This window comes from Python bivittatus, unplaced genomic scaffold, assembly GCF_059951505.1.
Source record: "Python bivittatus isolate LINGU-HERP-01145 unplaced genomic scaffold, Pbiv_v1 ctg000480_np1212, whole genome shotgun sequence".
Lineage (NCBI taxonomy): Eukaryota > Metazoa > Chordata > Lepidosauria > Squamata > Pythonidae > Python > Python bivittatus.
This window is the reverse complement of record NW_028277075.1, coordinates 35,621,463-35,646,849: the sequence shown is the minus strand read 5'-3', so window position 1 is coordinate 35,646,849 and position 25,387 is coordinate 35,621,463. Positions and strand designations below refer to the sequence as shown.

The window sequence follows — 25,387 nt, the reverse complement described above, 5'->3', positions numbered from 1 at the left end:
ATCGGCTAAAATTCTACAGGGGCTCAACACTACCCTACCTCAAGGCCTGGGGAAACAGCCATGTTTTCAAGCCTTTCTGAACATCCTCAGAGTGGGAGCCATCTGGATCTCTGGGAGGATGCTGTTCCAGTGGGGAAATACTGCAACAGAAAGGGTGCACTTCCTCGATGCTGATATTACTTGAGCAAAAGGATCTGGAGCACACCCACTCTGATGGGCAGAAGCTATTAGAGATAGGTGGTCCCTCCTATGAAAGCCTGTGTCCACAAGAGGCTACCCTTATAGACCGCCTTCCTGTTTTAATTGTGGAGCTACATATTTTATGTTTCTGAAATTACATTGTGGCCTATACTGGCGATAAGCCTTCTTTAATGTAACGTCCAGATTGAAGAGAAGTCCTATCAAGCTTACCACCTATTGTGAAACCCTAATAAAGATATCATTTAAATGTTTTTGCATGTTATAAAAATCAATTCAGAAGCTTTACCTTTTCTTGGCATTTTTCACTGGGACATGATTTTATCCCCAGATCCACTTTTCATGCAGCTTCTAATCTTAAAGATCCTTTATTCATTCTTGCACCATAATAGATTTTCTCCATTTTTGATGAATGCAGCTTTAAATCAAATAACTATCTCTGGGACTATGGTTCCTAACTACTCTTATAGTCATTTGTACACCCTACTGAATATGTCTTTCCCTTCCAAGCTATATGTACTGTAGCTAATTCTGGGGCTAGAAGTGCTTCCATAAGCCTCTTGCTCATTGCTGGATCTCTCAGCTGCTCTGCTCTGCCCTGCTCTGGTTCTTGTTTTATCCAGTTAGTGCTTGATAACAATAGTCTGTGTGCCTGCGATTTTGAAACTCTTTATCATAGATTTTGAGGCTGTTGATTATGGGAAAAAAGTATCCCAAAGTACATAACTTGTATAGATACAGCCTTCCAAAACAAAATCTTTTTAGTGCTCTTCTTCATTAAAAATCGTAAAATGTTTTAAATGGTTGCGTAAAAGCTACATCAAATCATTTTGAATGAGGCAACTAATATCCGAATTATAACTTAAAGCAAAACAATGGTAGTTCAAAAAAATCCATCTTACTGTTTCAACAAAGAAGCAGTTTAAAAGTAAACAAAATAGCCGTCAGTCTACCATAGAAGGGAGTGTGCCAGATATCAGACAACCACTGAAAAAGCTCTGAAAGTCCATACACGCAGGTGTATGTGCAGGTCCCTATGGCCATGCTTAACCTCTGGGTGGATTCAGCTGGACGCTGATGGTCTTTCAGTGAATGGCTTCATAGCCATTTGCGGCTTTCGAGTTTATTGCCAGCACTTTAAGTTGAGCCTAGAATCAAATTGGTGTTGGCATAGCTGATATCGGATTGGCATAATATGGTTGGACCCTACAAAAATCCAAATCTCATTATGTACTAATGAATGGGTTTAATGCATTTTGAAGCCAGCCTTGCTTAGAACAAATAAACCTTGCCCAGTTCTGCCATCACTAGGTACTTAGGATGCATTATCTGCAGGATAATAAGAGATTCTGAAGTTCTTGCTGTGGTTTCTTGTGGTGCTTTTAAGCATTTAGTGCTCTCTGTAGAAGAAAACATTGTCCATGTCGATGGGCAGCATTATTTCAGATGATAAAAGCCTTTGCCAACAGATGGACAGTAGTTTGGAGAATTGATAAAAGCTCTGGGTGCTTTCAGACTAGGCTTTTGTGAGGCAATCACAGCATTTTATGGAGGATCCAGCTGTCTTCCATGTGTAATCCTTCCCTGTCTTCAATTTTTTTTTTTTTTTAATGAGTTTCCTTCAGCTCAAGCTCAATTCCTGGGACTTCATGGATGCATCCATATTATTTTCTTGGCAGTAACAGGAAAGTGGTTTGCCACTGACCTCCTCTGGGGATAATTTTCTGATTCCCAGTCTAGCCTACAGCACTGGAATGCTCTGATGGTCTACCATTCCCCAGATCCAACCCTGCTTAGTTTTCCAAAGTCATCTAAGTACCCAACTAGGTATCTTTTTTATTTCGAAAAAAACCCCAACCTGTCAAAGGGAAGCTGGAATAGGTGTGCAGTGCCTTTTGGCTGATAGTACTAACACTCTGTGAGTGCAGAATATAAGTTTAATCAGATGTGGAAAAACATGGATGATTCCAACTATGTATTGACTAGAGGCAGTGTGTACAACTATTGATTTGGGTACATATAGCAGAAATGTGTACTAAACATGCTTTTTGTTCTCCTACCACCTCATCCTAAGATGTGCTCTGTGCTCTCTGGCATTCTCGATAGCATCAGTTTCCTCAGTGTGGGTTGCAAATGGCTAAATTGGGAACGAATGCATGAACATGCTTATTTCTTCTTCCCTCCCAATCTCTTTTCCTTTTATGCTGTGTCAATTACACTGTAAGCTTGGCAGCAAGAATGTGTCATTATTAAATCTGATAAGCCTCTCTGGGAACTTTTTGGGCTGAAGAGTTATGCAAAATGCCTAAAATATTTTTTGTATTTTTGTATTTTATTTTCATATCTTCAGTTAGAGAAGTTTTTTGTAGCCATTCCAAGCTACCCTTTGCTGGTTCATGGGTCGTTGTGTTACCCTTTCCTTCAGCTATAAGAATCAAGTGTATCCTTGTTAGCTAATTTTGAAGAACCTGTGAATCCTAGGTCCTCCTACAGCTCTCTACCTGACTTACTGGCCTAGATTCACTTCAGGGTAATAGAGGGAGCCATAACTTTTTGAGATTACAGCCCTCACATCTCTTAAAGAGCCCAGTCTGTGGTTGGAGTCGCACAAACCTGGTTCTGTTCAGGCTTGGGGGGCACCGTGATCTCCCTGGTACAAATTTAAAGCATAACGCTCTGTACAATTGGAAGAGGCCACCCAGCCTGCTTTTGTTCTTGGTTAGCCCATCTCCAGACAATCTGGACAGAAACACAGCGCCACATATGCCTGTCTGGAGCCCTTGGAATCCCTCCCCACCCTACCCCACCCATCCCGGCTTTCCATATGTACCTCCTGGTATAAATCCAGCCTCTTCTTCAGCTGCCAAATTCCTGTGGTACTCGACACCATATGTATATTCTTCCCCAGCCCCTAACTTGGCCAGAGCTCCATATGCTTAGATTCTTCCGGTCAAAGTGATAAATGCTCTTGTGGCTTTTCGAACATGGTACAACAAATGGTAGAGGAGACTTAGGATAATACCAAAAAATCAGTGCCGGGACTTGGCATGAAACTCTCCAGATCTTTAAATAACTAATGTATTCATACTGTTCCAGTTAATGCGTTAAGATCACCCAACTACTCAGTAATATGCTCCATTCTGTTCTCATTCCTAGTCCAGTGAGTATAAAAATCTATTCCTCAACATGATGTTGCTAATAAGACTTGTCTGGCAGTTTCGTTTTGTAAATATCCTTTTCCTTTGTTAAAAAAAAAATCTGAAATTTCCCATTTAGCCTGAATTTGTAACAACGTCTGCTCAACCTAACCACATGACATAGCTTGTGCTGCTTTAGAGAAAATTGAGTACTGATGTCAGAAGTTGGGTTATTTGAGCTATGGTAGGGAGATGGGGGAAAGGGGGTGGAGGGTATTATTGGGGGTTGGTTAGTGGAAAGAAGCAACGTGGAGGAATCCAGAAATCCCGTGCTTTCAAGGTTCTTAAGCTTTTGGTTCATGTTTGATTCTAATGTCACGTTTCTCTTTAAACCATGCAAGCTAGAAATAGTAAATGTATAAAAGCTGCATTTGGATTGATGTTGTTATATGACATATGGCCACCTAGATAGCCTCCTGTGTCTTTTGCAGTAGATGTGACTCAGTTATTTCAGGGGTGGGATACCAAGATGCATGTAAATCTTTAATCACATTGAACAACTAATGGGGTTGACTCGAGTACTGGCTCAAGGGTATATGGCGCTCCTAGGCCACATTGACTGATGGTGCCACCTCCCACTGATGAAAAGATTTGCATTTTTAGGAAGGCACCCTCTAAGCTCTGGGGGCCCGGGCCAGTGCCTACACAGCCTTAGCCTAAAGCCAGCTCCCACTGACATTTAATATACAACTTCAGTGTCAGTGATTGGAAACCTTTTATGGACTTTTTGTTGAAAGCAGAAAAAAATGAACTTGTGATTTATGGGTTTGATGATCAGAAAGGGTAGAATATAGAAAGAAGGGAACCATGAATATAACCTTAGAGAAAGAGGATAAAATATAAATGCATTTATAACTGCTGAAAAGAAGATCAGAAGCCACTTCTTTCTTTTTTTTCCTTTCTTTGTCTTTTTCCTTTCCTTTCTTTTCTATTTTCTTATCACTTTTCCTTTCCTTTCCTTTCTTATCTCTTTAAATTTCTTTTGTTTTTACTTGGCAAAAAAAATTAATAAAAAATAATTTTGAAAAAATACACAACTGCAAATTTGACAGCGGGACAGGTCATGTTGGGACTTTCTAGAGCGCCAATAACAGTAAATTGGAGGATTGAACATGCTATGGATGTTTCAAGAGTATGAAATATCCCTTTTAATTTTACAATAGGAGTAGTTGAAGAAATGGGGAAACACATGAGAAAAATACCTCTTAGGTTTTAGCTTTTGCATATGGGACTAAATCAGGTCACTTGGCCAACACAGTGCTGAGGTCTCTGTAGGTGTGCTGTAGACTGTGTAGAACAGTGTTGTCCAAACTTGGCCACTTTAAGATGAGTGGACTTCAACTCCCAGAATTCCCCAGCCAGCATGGCTGGCTGGGGAATTCTGGGAGTTGAAGTCCACTCATCTTAAAGTGGCCAAGTTTGGACAACGCTGGTGTAGAACATTTTATATTATGAGGGGAAAATACAGTCTTCTGGCTTGGTCCTGTGTGGCTTATATGTCTGTTTTGAGGAAAACAAAAAATTATTACCACCAGTAAAGCAATTAGATCAAATGCTTGAGAATCCCCTCCATTAATTAGAATAATAGGATCTGAAGAATCTCAGTGAGGTCTGCCTTTTTATTTAATTTAGGGGTAAGCTGTGCATTCCTGGGGAACTGCTGTGTTTGTTTCCTATGTTTTGTATGTGTGCGTCTGTCTCTCTTCCTCTGTCCCCTGCCTTGGTCTGGATAAGTTCCACCACTCCCCAGCTTTGTATAGTTATATTATACCTTGTGTAATTCAGCAGGCAAGGAGCTACCGCATGAAGATGATACAAAGCTTTCTTTCTGTGTTGATGAACTGAAGAACGATGGCCCTCACCCCTATAAGATTTCTCAGATACCTTGCCTGCACAGGTTAATACATAGGAAGAACCATTTCTCATCTTACACGTGATAAGGAGCAACCCATACCATAATTCAATTTGATAGGGAATCAGTTCAAACTGTCAAAATCATCATCAGAGCCCTTCCTTCCTTGCATCAAACCGCAGCATGAGTAACCCCCAGCAACCTCTTTTTTTCTGCTGTGTCCTCATGGTGTTTCAGTCATATGATCTCCAGCCCGTATCTGAGGCAACCTTAAATTATTCTTAGCTGTGTCTCTGTTAAGGTAGTTTTCCCTTCTTCTCACACTTTTTTTTTTACAGTGGTTGCAACCTGACATGCTTCGACTGATCCGTCACTGGCATAGTAAGGTGACCCCCGATAGGTAGGGATTGACCCAGCTTCTGTTCACTACTTTAGTCTGGTGATGGCATATACCCATTCCACACTGGGCCCTGTCCTCTGGGGCCATTCTGTGTTGCAGAGTGGGAAAATGTTGTTCTTTCAGACTGGCTTTTCTCTTTAACAGCTGACAGAGGGTGAGTGGAGGGGCTGTGCGGTAGAGCAGGAGGGAAACTGTTTCACACCAATTTAGTGCTGTTTGGAAAGTAGCCCACTTAACAGCTGACAGGTCCAGGGGAAGGGCTGTGCGTGGGGACGTTCCCAGTTCATGGTGCAACCATCACCCCATCCGCTGATAGGTTAAAAGCGTGTGGAACCCATGTTTAAAAATAGTCTGACAGGCTTACTGTGGGTTGTGTAATGCAGTCTCTTTCCTGCCGAATCATGCATTGTTCCCCCCATGCGTCTCGGCAGTTGCTCAATGCAGCAGACGTTATTGTTCAGCTGGCAAGGTCACAGGGCAGAGAGGTTGCACAGTGCAATGGGAAAAACATTTTTGCTGCATCACACAGTTGGGTATCGTGCTACAGTGGAAGTTTTTTTTCACACTGCGTCCCACATTCCTTCCAGTTGTTCTTTCAGCTGCCTCCCTCCTCCTTTTGCCACCTTTCCCAGGCTGGGGATCAGCTGATGGGACTGGGAAAGGTGGTAAGAAGTTATTTGGAAATCCTCTAGATCAGCGACTTAGGGACTTGAAAAGGCTGCCCTATCCTATTCACTTTCTTCCTCTTCCAGCCCAATCAGCTGTTGGGAGCAGGTTTTCCTAGCTAGTTAAATCTGATCTATTCAGCTGCCTAAACTTGCTTCTTCCCCAGCCCCAAACTAGTTAAGAAGAGTGATTGGTGAATGTTTGCTTACCAGCTGGTAATGTTTTATGGGAGGAGAGGAAGCCAGGAAAAATCCACCAATCTCTTAAACCAACTTGTCCTAACACCATAATTTGGTTCTTCCTGTTGCAAGATAAGAAGGGGGGGGGGGGGAAGGAGGCGCAGCAAATTGTCTGCCAATATAATTATCACCAGTTCACGTGAAAGACTGGTGGATAGCACTACAAATATGCCTTGGGTAAGAACCTTACTTTGGCTGTTCCTGTCTTGTTAAAGAAAGAATGCTGTGGATTTAAAACAGTGTCTGTCTGTCTGTCTGTCTACCTACCTACCTATTTTACCAATAATTGGCATGGGGGAGTTTCCAAGGGGTTACGTATGTAGGAGTGGGTAGACGGCAGTAGAAGTATGTATTTTGGGTGTGGAAAATTCCAGTTCAGGGCAGGAACAAAATAACTCAAGTTTGCGTTTTTGCAATATTTAAATAGAATTTCTTGCTCAAGCCATTGTTCCACTTGCAAAGAGAACATAAGTCCATTTCTGTAATTACCCTTCCCTTTAGTAGCTGATTTTAGATATTATGTGATTGACCACTGACTTGTCATCAATTTTGACACTGTGAAAGACTCGTGATTCTGAATACTGAGCTGTACAGTGTAATGTTCAAACTCGTGTTTGGTTTGTGTGTGCAGTCCACATTCACAGTTAACTTTGCAGCTCACTGGGTAGATTTGGTGAAAGATTTTTTAGTGTGATTAGGACTTAAGAATCAAGATTTCCTAGAGGAAAAAAAATAATGCAGACCTATAGTATAACATTGTACAATGAACTTTTCCATTTGTGACATATTTTCCGTGGGAATAAATATTAGCTATCAAGAATAAATATTATTCTTTCACAAACTTTCTTCATCAGCTTTTTTGGTTTTTACTTTGATGACTTGCGTGTGAACAACTTTATGCAAAAGAATCTAGTTGTTCATACCCTACTTCCCATATGTACAACTTGTTCCTCCTCTTGGTTCTCTGTTCAGTTTGCTTTTTAAAATTTAGACTGGGGAATTTACTTTGGCATAACAGTGAGTCTTGCCTTTTGGAATCTTACTGTATCTAGAATTATTATCAGATTTATGCTGTAGATCGCAAAGAATTGAAACATGTTTCTGGAGTGCTATGAACAGTGTCCTTTAGTGCCAATGGCACTTTGTTTTCATTTATTTATTTATTTTTTAGATTGAAAATTATGCTTCTGGCTGAAGCTATTATGTCCATAGGTCAAGGAAAAAAATCCATAAGTTTTGATACTATAAATTGGTTAGCTTTTTTTTTTTTAAGTCTGTCTTGTCCAGGTTTACAACTAATGCTTGCATTTAGATTCTCTTTCTGTGGCTGACCTAGGATGAAATATAACTTGGATAGACATTCATGTCACCTAGTAGCTTGCCTTTTTGTCTGTGTTCAATCAGTGTGCAGAATTTCTTGAGGCTGTGAGAGCTAGCTTTGCTCCCTTCTCTTATGTCAAAGAGCTGTTCCTCAGACATAGGATTCGTGCTTGCAAATTGCTTCTTTTTGCTACTGTGTTGGACACTAGGAGTGAAGGGAAGTCATTTAGAGAAAACATTGTGTAAAGGCACTTGTGTGAACCCCCTTTTTAATAGTGCACCCTACTTATGACATTCTGAAAGCTACAAGTAGTTCTCATTTATCAACCATGATAGGGGCCGGAAAATTGGTTAAGTGGGGCGGTCGTTAAGTGAGTCACCACATGACTGGACCCAATTTTACAACCATTTTTACGATACTCATTAAGCAAATCACTACAATCATTAAGCAAATTATGTGGTCATTAAGTGAATCATGTGGTTGTTAAGCAAATCCAGCTTCCCCAATGGACGTGATTTGGTGGAATTTGCTAAATGATCACGTGATTTGCTTAACAACCACATGGTTAGCTTAACAACTGTGGTGATTTGCTTAATGGCCATCATAAAAAAGGTTGCAAATAGTGATCATGTGACCACGAGGTGTGTGTGACGGTTAGTGATGGCCGTAAATGTGAGTACAGGTCGTAAAGCACTATTTCCGAAGCTGGTGTAACTTTGAAATGTTGTTAAATGAACGGTCGTTAAGCAAGGACTACCTGTATTCCATATGGAGTTGAGCATCTCAAGTTTACACACTTCAGGTGCTACCTGAAGAACAAATGGAAAAGAGAAGTTCCATATATGTCATTGTCAAGAAACAGCAGGAGGAATAATCTACAGCTACAGTTGACTAATATTGAAGTCATGATCTTGGTTTTTCTCTGCAGAAACCTCAACATGCAGTGCATGTAAGAGATCTAAGAATATTTTTGAGTTAGAACAGTTCTACAAGGAAAAGGATGCGAAACAAAAATCCAAAAACAAGAACAAAGTCTCTTGACGGGTTCCAGGAAACGATTGGAAGCTGTTCTTTCTGCAAAAGAAGTATTGCGAAGTAGTGATTGGAAAGAGTGTCCAAACTCTTTACACTTGCTATATTTTCTTATTTCTGATCTGTAAACAGCTGCACATTTGTGGTATTTAACTCTGTTCCTTGTAGAGATTGTGTCAGCATCTATTTGTTTAGGGGTTCAGTGATGCATACAATTTGACCAGGTGCCTAACTTTTTGCATACAGTTCTGTTGGACAAATACCCCCACAAAAGAAATCAGTTTGCAGGAACGGCAGTCTAAAATGACAGTGGAATTAGATGGCTGTTGTGATCTTTGTATATTCCTCCAGGTGCCACAGTGTTGCAGATACTATGCCTTCTAAATCCTGCATTTAGAAACCAACTTGCAGATATAAAACTCAGTTAATTCAGACTAGAAATCTCTGCAGCTTCAAAATCCCTGAATGTTTGGCACAGTTCATTTTTGCAGCTGACTTCATAGCTAGGTTTCACGGGTAGATGATGAAACAGTTTTGGCATGGAATACTTTTAATTGCAAAACGGTGATGTGCTGGAACTGGGTAAACCCATTGTCTTTGGATATCTCATTTTGACTGTACTCATTAAGTTGCATATAGATGACAAGCCTAATCTGATTGGTATCTGTAAACTTCCCGGCTGATTGCCTCCAGGGAATGTGCTGACTGCTATTAGTAAACAAGGGGGTCATTAATTCTACCACTGCTTATTAGTTTGCTGCAGGTAAAAGGAACGCATATAGAATGCTTATTCAAAAGATCACCACATGTATTCATCTAGTTGTCTTTCTTTCCTAACTTAAAAAATAGCCTTGTATTACAGAGCTTGGAGATCAATCTGTGTTTATAAATCTTGTCTTTTAAAATATGCTGCAGCACATAGGAAATCTTTCTTTTTCTCCTAGTCTGTTTGCCTTCAAACTGAACATCTCCATACTACAGCTTAAAATGCAGTCCTGTGCATATGATGCTTTGAGAATTCCAATATGACAGTATCCCAGCGTAATATGTACATCTGCTGGGTGGCACACTCTTCCAAAAATTTGAAATAGAGCCAGTTTGGTCTAGCAGTGAAGGCACCAGGCTAGAAAGCAGGAGACTGTGAGTTCTAGTCCTGCCGTAGGCATGAAAGCCAGCTGGGTGACTTTGGGCCAGGCACTCTCTCTCAGCCCAACAAACTTCACAGGGTTGTTGTTGTGGGGAAAATAGGAGAAGGAAGGAGTATTAGGTATATACATGGCCTTGAGTTATGTATAAAAATAGTAAAGGAGGGATAATTTTTTTTAAAAAATGTGGTGGTACAGTTCTCAACTTAGGAAAATACCAAAACACGATAGCTGTATGTATTTTGAGAAAATTCATGGTCAGAGCAATATATATAAAATCTTATTCTTTTAAAGTTCAAATTCATGTGGAAATGAGTTACGAATATTGTGAGAATGAAAATGCACAAAGGTGTAACAGATCAGAAATAGCCTGAAACTTTCAAATAGGGCCTGAGAAAATCCCACAGCATTCAGTGAAGCTTATTCTTAGGAAAGTGTGGGATTGCACCTTCTGAAAAACTGGACTGATCAGTGAAAGCTTGTGTGATAATTTATTCGCCTTTGGCTGCCACAAGATGCTTTGTCGTTTTTTCTGTATGAGACTAACATGTTACCCTTCTGGATACTCTGCCGGTTATGATGAAGTCAACTGCTGTGATTTGCATAAGAGAAAGTCATGCATCTTAAAGAGAGAGGTATTGCTTTTATTGTTTAGATAAGGCATATATGTATTGCAGCTGACATCTTAAAATAGTGCCTCTCCTAATTTTGTGTCCACAAATGTTGTAAGATTTTAAAAACAAACTGCCACCTGAGTCGATAAAGGCAAGTCTTTGTAATCTGCCTAACCAAGATGCCCTCCAGATGCGTTTAGTTAATGAATTAATAGAACAAAAATGGCTTTAGCTTTCATGTCAGTAGATGAACCCCCCACAGAACCTATTTCATTCTCTCTGTACAAACTATTATGATTGGGGATCATTTCATTCCTTTAAAAATGTGTGAATTAGATGTATTTCGGTGAGAGAGTTATCCTGTGTTGTATGATCTTAGATTGTGGTATGGAATTGTCAGGTAAAATCAAATTGTTTCATAACCTCTCTTATTTTTGCAGGATCTTATTGCTTTTATAGTGATTGAAGTGTAACTAAAACAGCGTATATATAAGTCAGAGATGATAAAAACTGAGCATTGACAGTGTCTAAGAGAATGAGGATAGCCAGGCTGTGTGCCTGTTAATTTGGAAATTAGTTCTACTGGGTTTATTTACCTGGAGATAATGTCCATTGGGTTTTTCCCAGACAAATGATAGCACCTCCTCAAATATTCCAGCACATGTAGATTTTTTTTTCTTTAGACTTAGATGTTATACAGAGACAAGAGAAATGCCATGTATACAATGGCTAAGAACAGCACGAATTCAGATGGTCTCTATATGTAGTAATTGTAGACTTGAGTGTACATAACGTGTGCAGATAATGCAGAAAAAAAAGCGCAGTTGTGGAGTTTCAGGGAGCTGTTTCATTTTCCCACTGGGCCAGCTGATCAGCATTCTCAGGGGACTGCTAGAACAAGCAAATAACAACTTGTTTACAGACTTGAACGTTTGAGCAACACATTTAACCAGTTTTTGTTAACACAGGGACACAACCTTTCTGCATAACTCTCTCTCTCTCTCTCTGTGTGTGTGTGTGTGTGTGTAGCAATTAATTGTTTCCAAAAACTTTGTTGGCAAGAAATGGTATTTCCCTCTTGATTGGAATCCAGTTTTTCACAGTAAAAGATGTAATCATAAGAAATGCAATGCTCCTATCATAAAAAAGCATTACTTTGAAAAGGTAATACCTCTCTGCGGTGGTTTGTTCTAACTATGCTTTTGTAAAGGCCTTAATTTTTTCTGCATGTTAGCATATACTGTACTACTCATATGGGAGCACCAGCAATAATTTCCATGTATCAGAGTGGTGGTGCTATAGGCTTGCCCAAGTAACATATACAGTGGTACTCTAGTCCTCTAGTTACGAATGCCCTTCCTTATGAATTTTTTGAGATATGACCAGCTCCGGCCCCAAAAATTTACCTCATGTTACGAACCACCTTGAGTTACGAACCGGATCTGCGGCCATTTTCCCTCCCATTCCACGTGGTCCGCGGCCATTTTCCGCCTGTTCCACGTGGTCCGCGGCCATTTTTCCACCCGTGCCACGTGGTCCGTGGCCATTTTCCGCCCGTTCCACATGGTCCACGGCCGTTTTTCCCGCCCTGCCACGTGGTCCGTGGCCATTTTCCGCCCCTGACACATGGTCCGTGGCCATTTTTCCGCCCCGACACATGGTCCGCGGCCATTTTTCCGCCCCTGACTCTCCCTCCAAGCAATAGCTGCCTCCCTGTCCTCCACGCCAGAACTGATTAACGGTAATTACATTGAACCTTATGGGAAAATTTGCCTCGTGTTGTGACCAATTCAAGTTGCAATCAGAGTCACAGAACGGATTAAATTCGTAACCCAAGGTTCCACTGTATCATGCTATTGCACATTGGTGAATTGATATTGCACCTGGTTCTGGTGATATGTTTTTGTGAGGTTCTTTCAATAACTTAAGGGTAAAGATAATGTGGTTTGTTAAACATGAGGATTTAATTCTGTTGAGGAAAGTTTCAGATTCCAACCAAGTTGAGTTCTGTCCATGACCAGATGCTTATAAAAATTTTTGTGTGTGAACCCCAAAGTTAGCCTTTTGTACTTGTAATATTGTGCACGTTGTAGGATGTGGTAGCTGAGCATTAACATAGGAAACAGAAATTTGGACTACTAATGCAGTGCTTATTCAGGTTTGCTTTGGCTTTATCTAATGGATTTCCCTGGGTCTTGTGAGGAGCGATTCATTAGAGGCTTTTGAAATTCGTTTTTCCATTGAAAAAAGCTGGAAATTTCCTCCCACCCTTCTCTCTCTTTCCCACAGTATCTTTTTACACTTCTTTCATTAGGCTGTTTGGAAGTGAGGAGATGGGGGAAGAAAGAGGTGGAGCAGCAAGACATGCTATGTGTTTGGTCTTATTCATGTATACTTTTGCTAAAAAGAAGAGTAGCTGGATTTATATTACAGAATTGGAATGAATGGGTCATGAATCTGACTCCTCCAGCCCACAGGAAAAGCATCTCTGTTCTGAAAAAGCCAAAATGAACAGGATTTGCATAATAGTGTGAACTTCAAGGATTGGGTTCAGTATGTCCAGAAATCCTACATTTAGTATTGTCCTAGACAGAGTAACCTGTTATCTCTCTACCATCTTCCTGCATTTAAAGAAAGCCACCTTGGTGCCCAACCTTGCATCCTCCAGATGTGTTGGAACTCCAGTTCCCGGAATTCCAAGCTGTTGTCCCTGTTGGCTAGAAATTCTGGGAGCTACATGCTGAAGGGTGTCAGCTTAGAGGAGTCTGGTATGGAGCATTCTTGAATCTAGCATTTGCAAACTCAGACTTCACTTGAATTTTGCTCAAAAGCAGTATCTTGAGTTCATGCCCAGCTCCCAACCCAATTCTGCTTATATAAATAGCAGTTATACTTACTCAACTAAAATACATGGAACAATTACTTTTTTGTGATGCAGGATATAATTTAAAAACATTTATTTAGGAAAATGTGTCCTAAGTTGTCCTCCCTCTCCCCTTATTTATCCTGGATGGAAGAAGAGCTGTTTCTGAAATGCTTAAGATAGAAAACACCAATTTTAGAAAACAGGCTGGCCAAACACTACAGAATCTTATCTGCATTCAAGCTTCACTCAGCTATTGAGTAACACGTTTCCATTATTTATCCTCTTTAAATATGTTCGTCCTTAATATGCAATATAATGCATAATATGTAATGTAACATATAAGATAATGTGTAAGATAATAATATGCTAGTGCCTGGGGAGAATGATGTTCCAATTCCATTCTGATCTTGGTACTGACCTAAATAACCTAACAGGATTAGGAACAGGTTTTAGACTGGAGCATAATATCTAGCTTTATTCCACTAGCCTTTGCTGAATTTTTATCTTGCGCAAGGAAGCTCGGAGCTGATCTGCTGCAGGTTGAAGGACTAACTGCTCTTAAGACTGTCATGTTTTATTTCCTGTTACATTGTTATAGAAGGTCATTAAGGATGTTGTCAGATTTTAGTTGCTCAATACAGGTCATGAGAATTGCCACCTGATTTCCTATGTTAACAGCAACTGTAAAGGTAAGTTTCAGATGAGTCACAGAAAGTGAAAGTCTCTGATGATTGACTAGGTGACACAAGTACACATCTCTACTCAGCCTTGGTCTCCAGCTTCAAAATATCAACACAGATATCTCATCAGGGCATATTGCACAGCTGTTTCATTTCTGTTTGTATGCACGTTATTATTTATTTTTTTAGTTCTGAAAAAATGTTGAAGATAAATAGGAAGAACATAAGAATATTTCCTTTTAGCAAATCAAAGCTACATATATTTTTCCAACATTAAGGAAAGTCTATTAGAAAACCAATAGCAAAAAGGAAAGATTTTTCAGATTTTCTCTCATATGTTGGGTTAGTTGGCATATCTGATGTGCAATGGGTGGGTGGGAGGGGCAGACTAATATCAAGGATTACTCATCTATATACTCATCTAGCTCTTTTTCCTTCCTAGGTTTGAAGAAGAAGAAGAAAAAGAAGGAGGAGAAGGAGAAGAAGAAGAAAGATGGCATCAGGCTGCCTGAAAGTCACAAAATATTTCCTTTTCCTCTTCAACCTCCTTTTCTTTGTAAGTATTTGCAGACAGAATCTGAATACCCTGCGTTTAAATTTTAGCATGAATGGGAGAGGGTTTGTGCCAGAAGAGGTGAATCTGTGGCCCTCCAGATGTTGCTGAAATACCCCTTGCTTCATTCTTCACCACTGATGACACTTAGTGGGTCTTCTGGGAGTTGTAGTTCAACAACATTTGGTGGGCTGTAAGTTCCCCTTCTCTTTCCAAGCTCAAGAGCACAAATGAGTTAAAGATGTATTAGAAACAGTGTTCCAGCTATCACAAGCTCATTGCCATAAGGTACCAGCAAGGATGAAGGCACAAACTGAATGTAATGTTTAATTATCAAATGAAGAAAAATAAATCAGTTTATGTTCAATTGAATGGAGGAATATTTAGCGATATTGAAGGTATGGAAGGCTGGGTAAGAATCTGAACATTAGCATGATTAAGTCTTTTTTCTAAAAACATTACTCTAAAGAATTAGGCAACTTGGTGGTCTCCACATGTTTAGGATATAACCCCAGTAACTGTGGCCCCATGACATATTCTCCCCTAATGGGAGGAATAGTTAATGGCTTATGGGACCCTAAAACATCTGGGAGAGTATTGAGATGTCTATTAATCTCTAATAGAGATTGAGTCTCTATTCTGAAATATTGTTAACTGAAGTTGGCATACTGGCCTACCTCTATGCTGTTTATTCTGTGATGACCCTTCTAAAGGGCACATTGCAAATGAAAAAGAATACATAATCAAAACAACATTTTATACCCTCTAAGCTAATCAAACAGCTCTATGGAGATATCTTTAATTGGGCTACAACAACGTAGGCTGGATGACTAAACTTCATTAAGAACTTTAAACTTGTTTAGCATTTTTGGCATTATTGAAATCATCAAAATGTTTTATTTTGTTAATAGTCTTATTTTACAATTCAGTCATTTGTTAATTAGATGGAATAATGGATGCTTTACATTTTTCTCAAAGAAAAACAGTGCCTAAAGACATGGAATTGATTGTATCAATTGTAAGAATTTTGGTTTAAATGTTTTGTGTGTTATACACTCTCTCTTTGATACACACTACCCCAAATCAGTGGCCAATGCATTTTAATCAAGCTCATTCTAAAATGATTTTTTGTTTTATGCAGTGGCCAAGGTGAGCAATAAATCTGTTTCTAGGGAAAAAAAAGACTAGACATAAACGTCAAGTTTTCTTAAAGATAATGTTTGTGTCAAAGCTCTTTCTGTCACTATTGTGTTGTAGAGGGCCATTTTATAGTTAATTGAAAGGCCTCTGCTGCTCTTGCAGAGGAATAGTCACAGATATTGACTACTTCCCCTTTCAGTCCCTTTTTAGATGGTTTCTGTGACAAAGGTACTAGCATATTGATTTTTTAATTAAGGCATAAGTTAATTTATGCAAAGGCTCCACAAAGTAAAGGTGGGGAATCTGGGGCTCTCCAAAAGTTGCTGAATTACAGCTCCCTGCAGCCAGAACCAACATGGGCTCGGTATGAAAAGTTTGGAGGAATCTCAATATATCATCATTATCACCATCACCATCATCACCACCACCACCACCACCACCACCATATTCCTGCTGCAGAAGACTACTAATCAAATATCACCCTTTGTAGATGCCAACTTATTATTTCTACAGTATTTTATTGTTAAAAATTAATTAAAAGTTGAGTATATTCTAAAGATTTTATAAGCCACACTTTATCTGCTGGCTATTTATAAGATTATTATAATCTAATGGGTTAGATTATCTTTTAAATGATGATAAGGAAATGAAGATGCTGGCAGGCTTATTTGGAACCCCCTGGTAAGGGAAAAACTGTTGGAGGAAGCTGTTTTACTTCTAAGTTTTATTTCCACCACTCTCCAAGACTCAGATGAATTATTTTAGCTAGATTACAGCAGGACTGTACTTTTGCATTTGTCTAATAATAAAATAAGGTGAATCACAAGGTGGAAATAAAAATAAGTTGTGAAAACTATATTATTTCTGATTTGTTGTCAGTTTTGCATCGTAGTTGGATTATGACCTATATCCATTCTGCTAATTGTTAGGACTAGTAACATGTTTTCATTTTTTTTTTTATCATTGTACACCATATTGGAAAATGCAAACTTAAAGAAGTTTTTATTAAGATGAAAAGTATGTCTCATTCTTCAGAAAAGTCCATCATATTGAACTGGTTCCTCTGCTGCTATGTCTTCACCTGTTCATCCAACTTTATAGATTAGTTCTCTTCTATATTCTTTCCAATATTCTACAACTTTGTTTAATGTTTCTAGGTTTAAACCAGTATTGTGTTTGATGGTAGCTATCCAGTATGTTCTTTGCTAGTCTTGTTTTGTAGTACCTCTAGCCGTTCCTAGCATAATTGATTTTTCTAAGGAATTTGGATATATGACATGACCAAACTAAGACAGCCTTAGCTTGCTAATCTTAGCTTCCAGTGATATTTCTAGTTCAATGTGGTCTACAATCTTCTTGTTCATTATTTTTGCTGTCCAAGGTATGTGCAGCAGCCATCTCCAAACCCATAATTTGAGGGAGTTTAGTTTTTTTTTTCTCTATCTGCTTTTCTTATTATCCAACTGTATTTTGAAGCTTTAGGTAGTTATAGGAAAATGATAGCATTCATTATTTCTTAAAATAAATTTTATTAAAAGTTTTAAAAAGAACATAAAAACTAACACAAACTAATAGAAAATAGAACAAAGGAAAAAGATAGGAAAAAGAAAGAAAAAATAAAAGTGCAGTGAGAAAGAATAAAAAGAAATAGAAGAAGCTTCCAATTTCCTGTGCAGCAGACATAAGTATGATTACAAATGGATCTCTTACTCTAAGATTACAAAAAACACTCAATTTTTTCTGTTACTGTTTTTTTTTTTTTCTGATCATCAAAACCACAAGTCATAAGTGCATTTTTTTTCCATTTCATGCAAAAAGTCAGTAAGGGATTTCCAGTCAGCCATCAATGTAGATATTGTCTTTTCTCTTATAAAGGATATTAATTTAGCAATCTCTGCAAGTTCCATCAACTTTACCAACATTGTTCCATTGTGGGTAATGTAGAACCTTTCCACTTTTAAGTATATAACAGTCTGATAGCACTCATTATTCTGTGTTTGGTATCAAGACTGATATCCTTGCTTTTTCAGATCTTTTCCATGCTAGTCATTGCAGTGCACCAACTGTGAGGCCAGAGTTTACTCTGTTTACTCCATTTTGGAGCTGAGGAAAATAAAGTCCTGGACTGATTCATTTTCTTTACTGATTTTTATTTTCCAGCTGCTATCCCTACTTTATTATTCTCAACGTTTAGATACAATCTAGCCTTTTTACTTTCTGCCTTCACTTTTACATAAGTTTTATGTATCCTCTTCATTTTTTACAGTAGAGCAGTGCCATCTGCATATATTAGATGGTTAATGTTTCTACTGCCAAGTTTTATTTCAATTTCCAATTCATTTAAGTTCCTCAAAACTGCCTTGATATATAAATTTAATAGGAGTGTCGATAGAATACTAGAAGTGAATCAAGTGTTTTGGAATGCCCATTTTGTTCAGGTACTTCCACAGTTTTCATAATCAGTGCAAGCAAAGGCTTTTCTGTAGTTGATGAAGACTAAATATACATCCTTTTGAAATTCACATGTATGTACCATGAATCATCAAACAATTGCTGTGTGGTTTCCAGTGTCTCTTCCTCTTCTAAAATCAATGTGTACCTTGGGCAGCAATCTTTTCATGATAGGGCCCAATCGTTGTATGGTTTTCAACAGAATTTTGCTAGCATGTGATATCATGGCTATTGTGCAATAGTTGGAACAGATGTGTGTGTCACTGTTCTTTCAACCATTCACTGGTGAACCATATTTTTTGACAGTTTTGCCACTGTTGCTGTTGGTACTAAATTGAAGAAATTCTGATAGAATGCCATTGGTTCCAGGGGCTTTTCTTTTGGGCAGCTGTTTCAGTGCCCATGTTACCTTGTCTTCCAAAATATCTGCCTCTGCTTGAGATTTCTATTATTTCATGGTTGAAGAATATTTCTAGTCATATACAATTCTTCGGTGTATTCCTTTTATCTATTTTTGATTTGATTTTGATCATTTAGTTCTTTCCCATCTCTGTCCCGTATTATTCCTTTGCATACAGTGAGTAGCGTCTAAATTTTCTTTATTAGGGCAAAAAGATCTCTATTGTGTCCTTGGCTTCTTTCCCTCATTTCTTTGCAAATCTCATTCTAGTAATGTTCTTTGCCTTTTCTAGTTTTATGTTAAACTTCTGCATTTAGCTGTTTTGTTTCATCTCTGTTGCCCATGGCTTTAGCTTTCCTTCTCTGTCCAGTGATTCCAGTGGTTTCCTTTGACCACCATTTATTTCCTTGTCTTCACTTTTTGTGCGTGTATATGAGACATGTTTCTGAATTGTTTCACTGATAACGTTTTTCATTTCTTCCTTTCTCCTATCTGGTGGTTCTTCCATAAAATTAAGTAAGTTGACACTGTTCCTTAACTTCAGCTGCACGTAGAGATAACATTTTGTTGTTAATATATTTCCTGGGTGCTATATTCAAATTTGAATTTGAAACAGATTTTGGCTACAAAAAGACACATTGTATACCAGGTAAAAAGATAACTGTTTTTCCACTGTTGGCTGTTTAAGATGTCATTGGTTTGGTTGTAGTGCAGTCCATTTTGAGATGCCCATGTGTACAAGCGGCATTTGGTTTGAATAAACCATGTATTGGTAATCCTCAGCCAGTTTTGATTGCACCAAGTAGTCACTTGATTTATTTCTTCTAAATGAAATCTGCGGACAAGTTCTACTTTTCTTTGTCATCAATTCTGGTGTTGAAATCTCCCATAGTGAATACTATATACGTTTTGGCATTTGATGTAGCACTTGATAAATGTCAGCACAGAACTGTTCTATTTCTTCTTCAAATGCATCTGTTGTTTGGGCATAAATTTGGGGAATTGTGACATTTGGAGGTTTAGCTTGGATTTGAACAGCCATTGTTCTGTCATTTGCTGCTTGGAATCTTTCAACTGATTTGACAGTTTTCTTTTTTGTTATCAGTTCTGTTCCACTCCTTCTCATGTTGTCATTTCCAGAATAGTATACTATAAACTCATCTGAAAGTAGATATTTTCAGACAAGTTGATGTCATTAACACCAAAAATCCTATGTTGCTGCATGTCATTTCTTTCTTGCTGATATCCAGCTTCCCATGGTTCATGGTTTATGCTTCATACATTCCATGTTCTAGTCCTGTTCATTTTCTTCCAGTTTCTTTTGCCATAGGCTTCATCCACATTGTGACACCCCAAACAGGGTTCCCTCTTCTGCATCATTATTTTCTAGACTACTTGTACATATCATTGCTCTTCTCCATTAGCAGGTTTGATAGCTGCTAGCCTGGGAGTCCAATTTTCCAGTACCATTTTTGAGCTTTTCTTTGAGAAACTTTCCGTAAAGTTTTAGAGATAATACAGGACAAGGTAACTGGTTCTTTATCCATCCCTCCCAGTTTATCTGGGCTTGGAATCAGCATATAGATGTGTGGCCATCTATACATCTGGTATAATATAATATAGTATAGTGAAAATGATAGTTGTACAATAATTTCCATTAAATTTTAGACAAAGTACCTTTACCCACTTAGATAATTCTGAATTGCTTCCCTAAAGAAATTATCCCAAGCTGCTTAATTCACTTTATGACTATGGAATCCATGGAATTCAGTTTACATTATTAATACAAGACTGCTTTAAATCATAAGCTTATAATCTGCATAAATACATAATAGTAATGATATAGGAATTCTCCCTAGGAGTCATGCTTAAAGGAAGTGAGAAATCTTGGGTTTCTCAGATATTTTTTCTTCAAATATCTACAGATATTTCAAAGCTTTTCTATATTCTACATAAACCTTACAAAACAGGTCTTAATTGTGGCTTGATCAATATTTGCAAAAACTGCTAGATATTTGTCTTACTTTGTGCTGCTCTATAAATCTTATTCTTGATTATGTAGATTAATGGGGGATGGAAGTGGAAGAAAAAAATGTGTCCTTATACCATAAGTCTGCATAAGTCTATTCATAGGTCTGGTCATTATCTATTGAAATTCAGCCAGAAAATGTGCTAACATTTCTAGACAGTAGAAAACCTTTTCTCCATATAATCCCAGGTGAAATAAGAGCTGTCCCACGGTTTAACAGGTCTCTTGTATTTTTCCCACACTTTAAATACTACCTGATCTTAACCTCTTTTTTTTTTTTAAATGTATGGATATCCTTTCATCTTTTTTCTGTGACCAATCATTATCTAAAGGGTCTAATTGTTTGACTGCACTTGTCATCTATCCTGATTATCGGTTTTCCCACCAGTAGCATAAATGTTAATTCAACAGCATGACAAGTGTTGTGTTTGAGTTACTAAACGACCTTTTGATCTCATTGTTGCATTATGACTTGCTAAGTTATTTGGTGTTTGCTTTTCCTTAAGGATTGTTGAATACAGCCCAAGTCCAATATCTTTTGAAAATTATATACAGCAAGATTCAAGCAAATAAACTGAGAAAGATCTTCATTTTACTAACTGATATTTGGTGAAAAATTAAGCAGATCCTATTTAGCTAAATCTTGTTTGGCTTTACTAACTGATCTATATTACTTTTACTGTAAATTACTAGAGTTATTCACAGCATTTTTTCTTTCCCACCTCTAATCATCTTTCTCTGTGCAGGTTATCAAGCTTAGGCTCTTTCCCTGGGTTTACTGTATCATTTTAAGCTAAAACATCTAGTTTTGGAAGAACTTTAGAAATAATAATGGAACTTCTTAGTTGCACTACATACCAATGATCCAGCATGCTATCACTTGCAAAAGCTGTCACCATCAGAAAGGGAATTCAGTATTTGTACATTTCTGCGCAGAACACACAACTGACATGCAAACAGACTGATGTACAAACCTGGTGTTGCTTCCCCATTAAGAAGAACTTTTGTTTTTCCAGGATGTTCTAATATAATTTTTGGCTCATAACATTACATGCAAAATGTAAAGATGTTATCTTGAGAGGAAATAATATTTACACACTTTAAATAAGCATTATATATGCAAATATTTTATGTGTTTTGTGGGGGTGGAATGCAGAAGCAGGATAAAGTGGATGGTAATTCCAAATGGAATTCCAGAAGCATAATTAAGACACTGTTGTGAGGTATTGTTGCTGGGAGTTGGGCGGTGTAAAACTTTAATAAATAAATAAAAGCAATAGCAAATGAATAGGAAGCTGTATTGGTAAAGATGGTTGGCATTTATAAAGAATGCAGTTGCTATAGTACCAATCATTTACAAGGTCTCTGGAGCATGACATTTCTAACAAGGTGTTGTGAACATTATATTCAAAGGTTCCTGACAATGATGTATTTCAATATGATCATACATTCAGTATTGGCCAGTATATTTAAATGTAAATGCTCTCGTTTCTGGGTAGTCCAGAGTGCCAGTATAATTGTCATAAGTTGCCTTTGAGACATTATCTTGAAGTGCTATATTTGTGAGTTAATTTTATTTATGAATGACTAGTGAGCCATATGTTGCATTTCAAAATAATATTCCATTGTGATGAAATGTTAACTAGTAGAATCAAAACTCTAGGTAGTATGACCTATTTTCCAACATCAATTTCTCAGTAAAGAAAACTTCAGTTGCCTTTTATGGACATTATTCTGATTCTCTTTTCTCTTGCAATATCTGTCCATTCTTCTAGATAAGGATTTCTCAACTTTGGCAACAACTAAATGTTTTGACTTTAACTCCAAGAGTTCTCAGCAATGGTCATGCCAACTGGTGAATTCTTGGAGTTGAAGTCCACATGTCTGGAAATTGCCAAGGTTGGGAAACACTGTTCTCAGTTAATGTAGTTTCAGATGCTTGAAAAGCTTCAAAGAAGGATTATTACTTAAAATGGACCTTTTAGGATGGCTTAACTTATTACAAGAAACAGTTAAAAATAATACATAAAATGGTAGAAATAATAATAATTTTTAAAAAATTATATGCTGTCTGACTCCTAGTGATGAATAGAGGGACATAGCAAAATGAAAAAGATTCAGATACCATTTGGAGCTGGTGCACCTTCGTTGCAGAAGAGGTTTGTGGTATTTGGGTTTCACTTGCAGAACTGCTTTGAATTAGCCTTTTCATCCATTGTCCCTTTTATAGGCTTGGTGCTCCCCCTTCCCCCCAACACGACGAAAAGACTAGCTAAAATGAGAGGTTTGCTTTCTCAAGTCATGGATAACCTCTCCCTCTGCCACTTTCTAAATCCGTGCCATGTAGATTCTGCATACAATAAAACTTGCCCAGATGGCACATCTGGAACACATCTGGAACTGCTTTTCAATTTGCTTTCTGCACTACTTTCCCCCTTTTTGCTCTATGCTTTGTTGTGTTTATCATCTGAGCAATCAGCATTCCATTTAAGGCTGCCAGGGACCAAAGGTCATCTATGACTTTAGCATACAAAGGAAGACACTCTTTAAAGAGGAACTATTATAAGGGGACAGGACTAAATTTGTGTCAGTAGGAGATGTAAAATTCATTGGATACCTATTTGAACTTGTTCTCAGACTAATGGACGACATAGCTAATTCCTATATAGAGCAGGCCTGTGTTTCAGAAGTGTTCTAACAGAGTGTCCATTGTCTTTATGTTTGCTTTCAGTGAATCAACAATGCTTAGTTTGGAGAGTATTTGTAATTACTGAGTCTTTTTTGTTGTCTAGTCTGAGCTGCTTTTCAGGATATGAACATCAAAATGTAAGCATTCTTATATCAAAGGTCTTCTTGTGTTGTTGAAATCTGTAATGCTGTCCCAGTAGTGAACTCTGGTAATGGAAGATGTAGGAATTAAAGCAAATCTGCAGCCAAAAATTACCTGTACAGTTACTGGGGATATTAGGTCAGGGACTAGCTGGGCAGTATTAGGTCAAGGAGCAGCCTTCTTGATTATTCTTATTGATTCTACCTGTGGATAGAAAGGTATGATATAAGAGGAAATAATAAGAGTAAAATAATGTTTAGTTAAGTCATCTCTGTGACAAAAACATGCTCATTCCTTCCTAGTTCATTGTTATCTATGGGTAAATGGCAGGGAAATGATGTACACTGTGATTGAGATGTATACCTTAAATTAAATGTTACTGGAGGAAATAGGATGTGAAGGTTGGGAGGACCCATACATTCCCTTGCAGGGTGTGAGGGACAAAACCAGTAAGTTATTCCTAGTATCCTATTTTGAGAACCAGAAGAGCAGGTGATTCAGCTCACATCAGATGTCTACTCTGTGCTTTAAAATGTTTTGAACTTTGAAGCTTTAGGTGACACATGCTACCAGTCTCTGTGGCAACTTTTTCATGACAAATGACAAAAGGGGAAAGGCACTTCAAGGAATTTAAGCTGAATGATGCAGGGGAAGAAGCTGTGAATCTGCAACGGCCTGCAGAACAGCGTTGTCCTCTAGTAACCCCTACTCATGGTTGGATTGCCATAGCACTTCAGCAAAGTAGATATTTTCAGTCTTTGTCTGATTCCATGGCTCTATATACCCTCCCAGCTTTCCCTTCCCTGTGACTTCAGCTAGCAAAGCCAAGGATGTTCTCGGAGCTCTGTTGCGATGGCGCTGAACCGACAGGACATGGATCAAAGCTATGTGGCTGAAAAAATCCAGAGATGAGCAGCAAAGTATTTTCCCACACGCTGCACAGAAAGAAGTGGGAAGTCTCTTGAGGGCTGGCTGAAGAAGGAAGCAAGTAGCAGGGAGGAAGAAGCTGAAGGGGAATAGATGGCTGGAATTATTTTCATTGAGGCTTTTCCACTGGTTAGGCTACCAGAAGCAGCTGGTTTCTGGAGTTCTTCTCTTTGGCTCCCACTGTGGCCCTACTACTTGCCTCGGGATTAGGAAAAATGGGCTTTCATCCCATTTTAGGGCATTAAATCCTGTGGGAATCTGAACCAAAATCGTGTGGATAATGATACACTAAACAAAGCTAGAGTTTTATTTGGTGTGACACCTTAATAGGACAATGTTGTATCTTCTCAGAAGTGGGATTTTATTGAGTTCACAGACACTTACTCTGCAGGAGCGCAGAGGGCTTGCTCATTTTTTCATGCTGTGATGTTCAAGGAAATGATTATGTGAACTACTTTTTATCAATGCTGGTACAAACCATTTTGGATGATAGCCCTATCTTGGAATGGTTACACTTATATTGTAACAAGCCACTCCTAATAAACTATGTACATAACTGCTGCCCATTAGCTGAATGCAGACACTAGATTTAAGTTACACAGAACAGGCTGATACATATTTTTACTACAAGCAAACAGATCTATTGCTTCACTGTCTGCGGCCACATGTTTAACCAGGTTTTCTTGAAGAAAGGAAACTCCATCTCTGAGCAAGAATCATACTTCTGACTCTTGAGTTAATTTGCAGTTATTGGAACAACCTCCTTAATCTGTGATTTGTAGGTATGTTGAAATTGGATTCCAAAGTTTGTGTCAATGATATCTAAGTATCTATTTGGGAAGTCTTT

General features: G+C 38.3%; 1 protein-coding gene across 3 annotated transcripts in view; it reads left to right on the top strand.

Moving 5' to 3' along the window:
* The window catches only part of CD82 (CD82 molecule), a 65,637-nt gene that overhangs the window by 18,495 nt on the left and 21,755 nt on the right, over positions 1 to 25,387 (top strand). For all 3 annotated transcript variants that reach the window (XM_088145751.1, XM_007423170.4, XM_088145752.1), the window contains exon 2: positions 14,653 to 14,766. In XM_088145751.1, coding sequence (XP_088001877.1) covers positions 14,704 to 14,766 — 63 coding nt within the window. In that variant the 5' untranslated portion in view covers positions 14,653 to 14,703. The remainder of the gene's footprint in view (positions 1 to 14,652; positions 14,767 to 25,387) is intronic.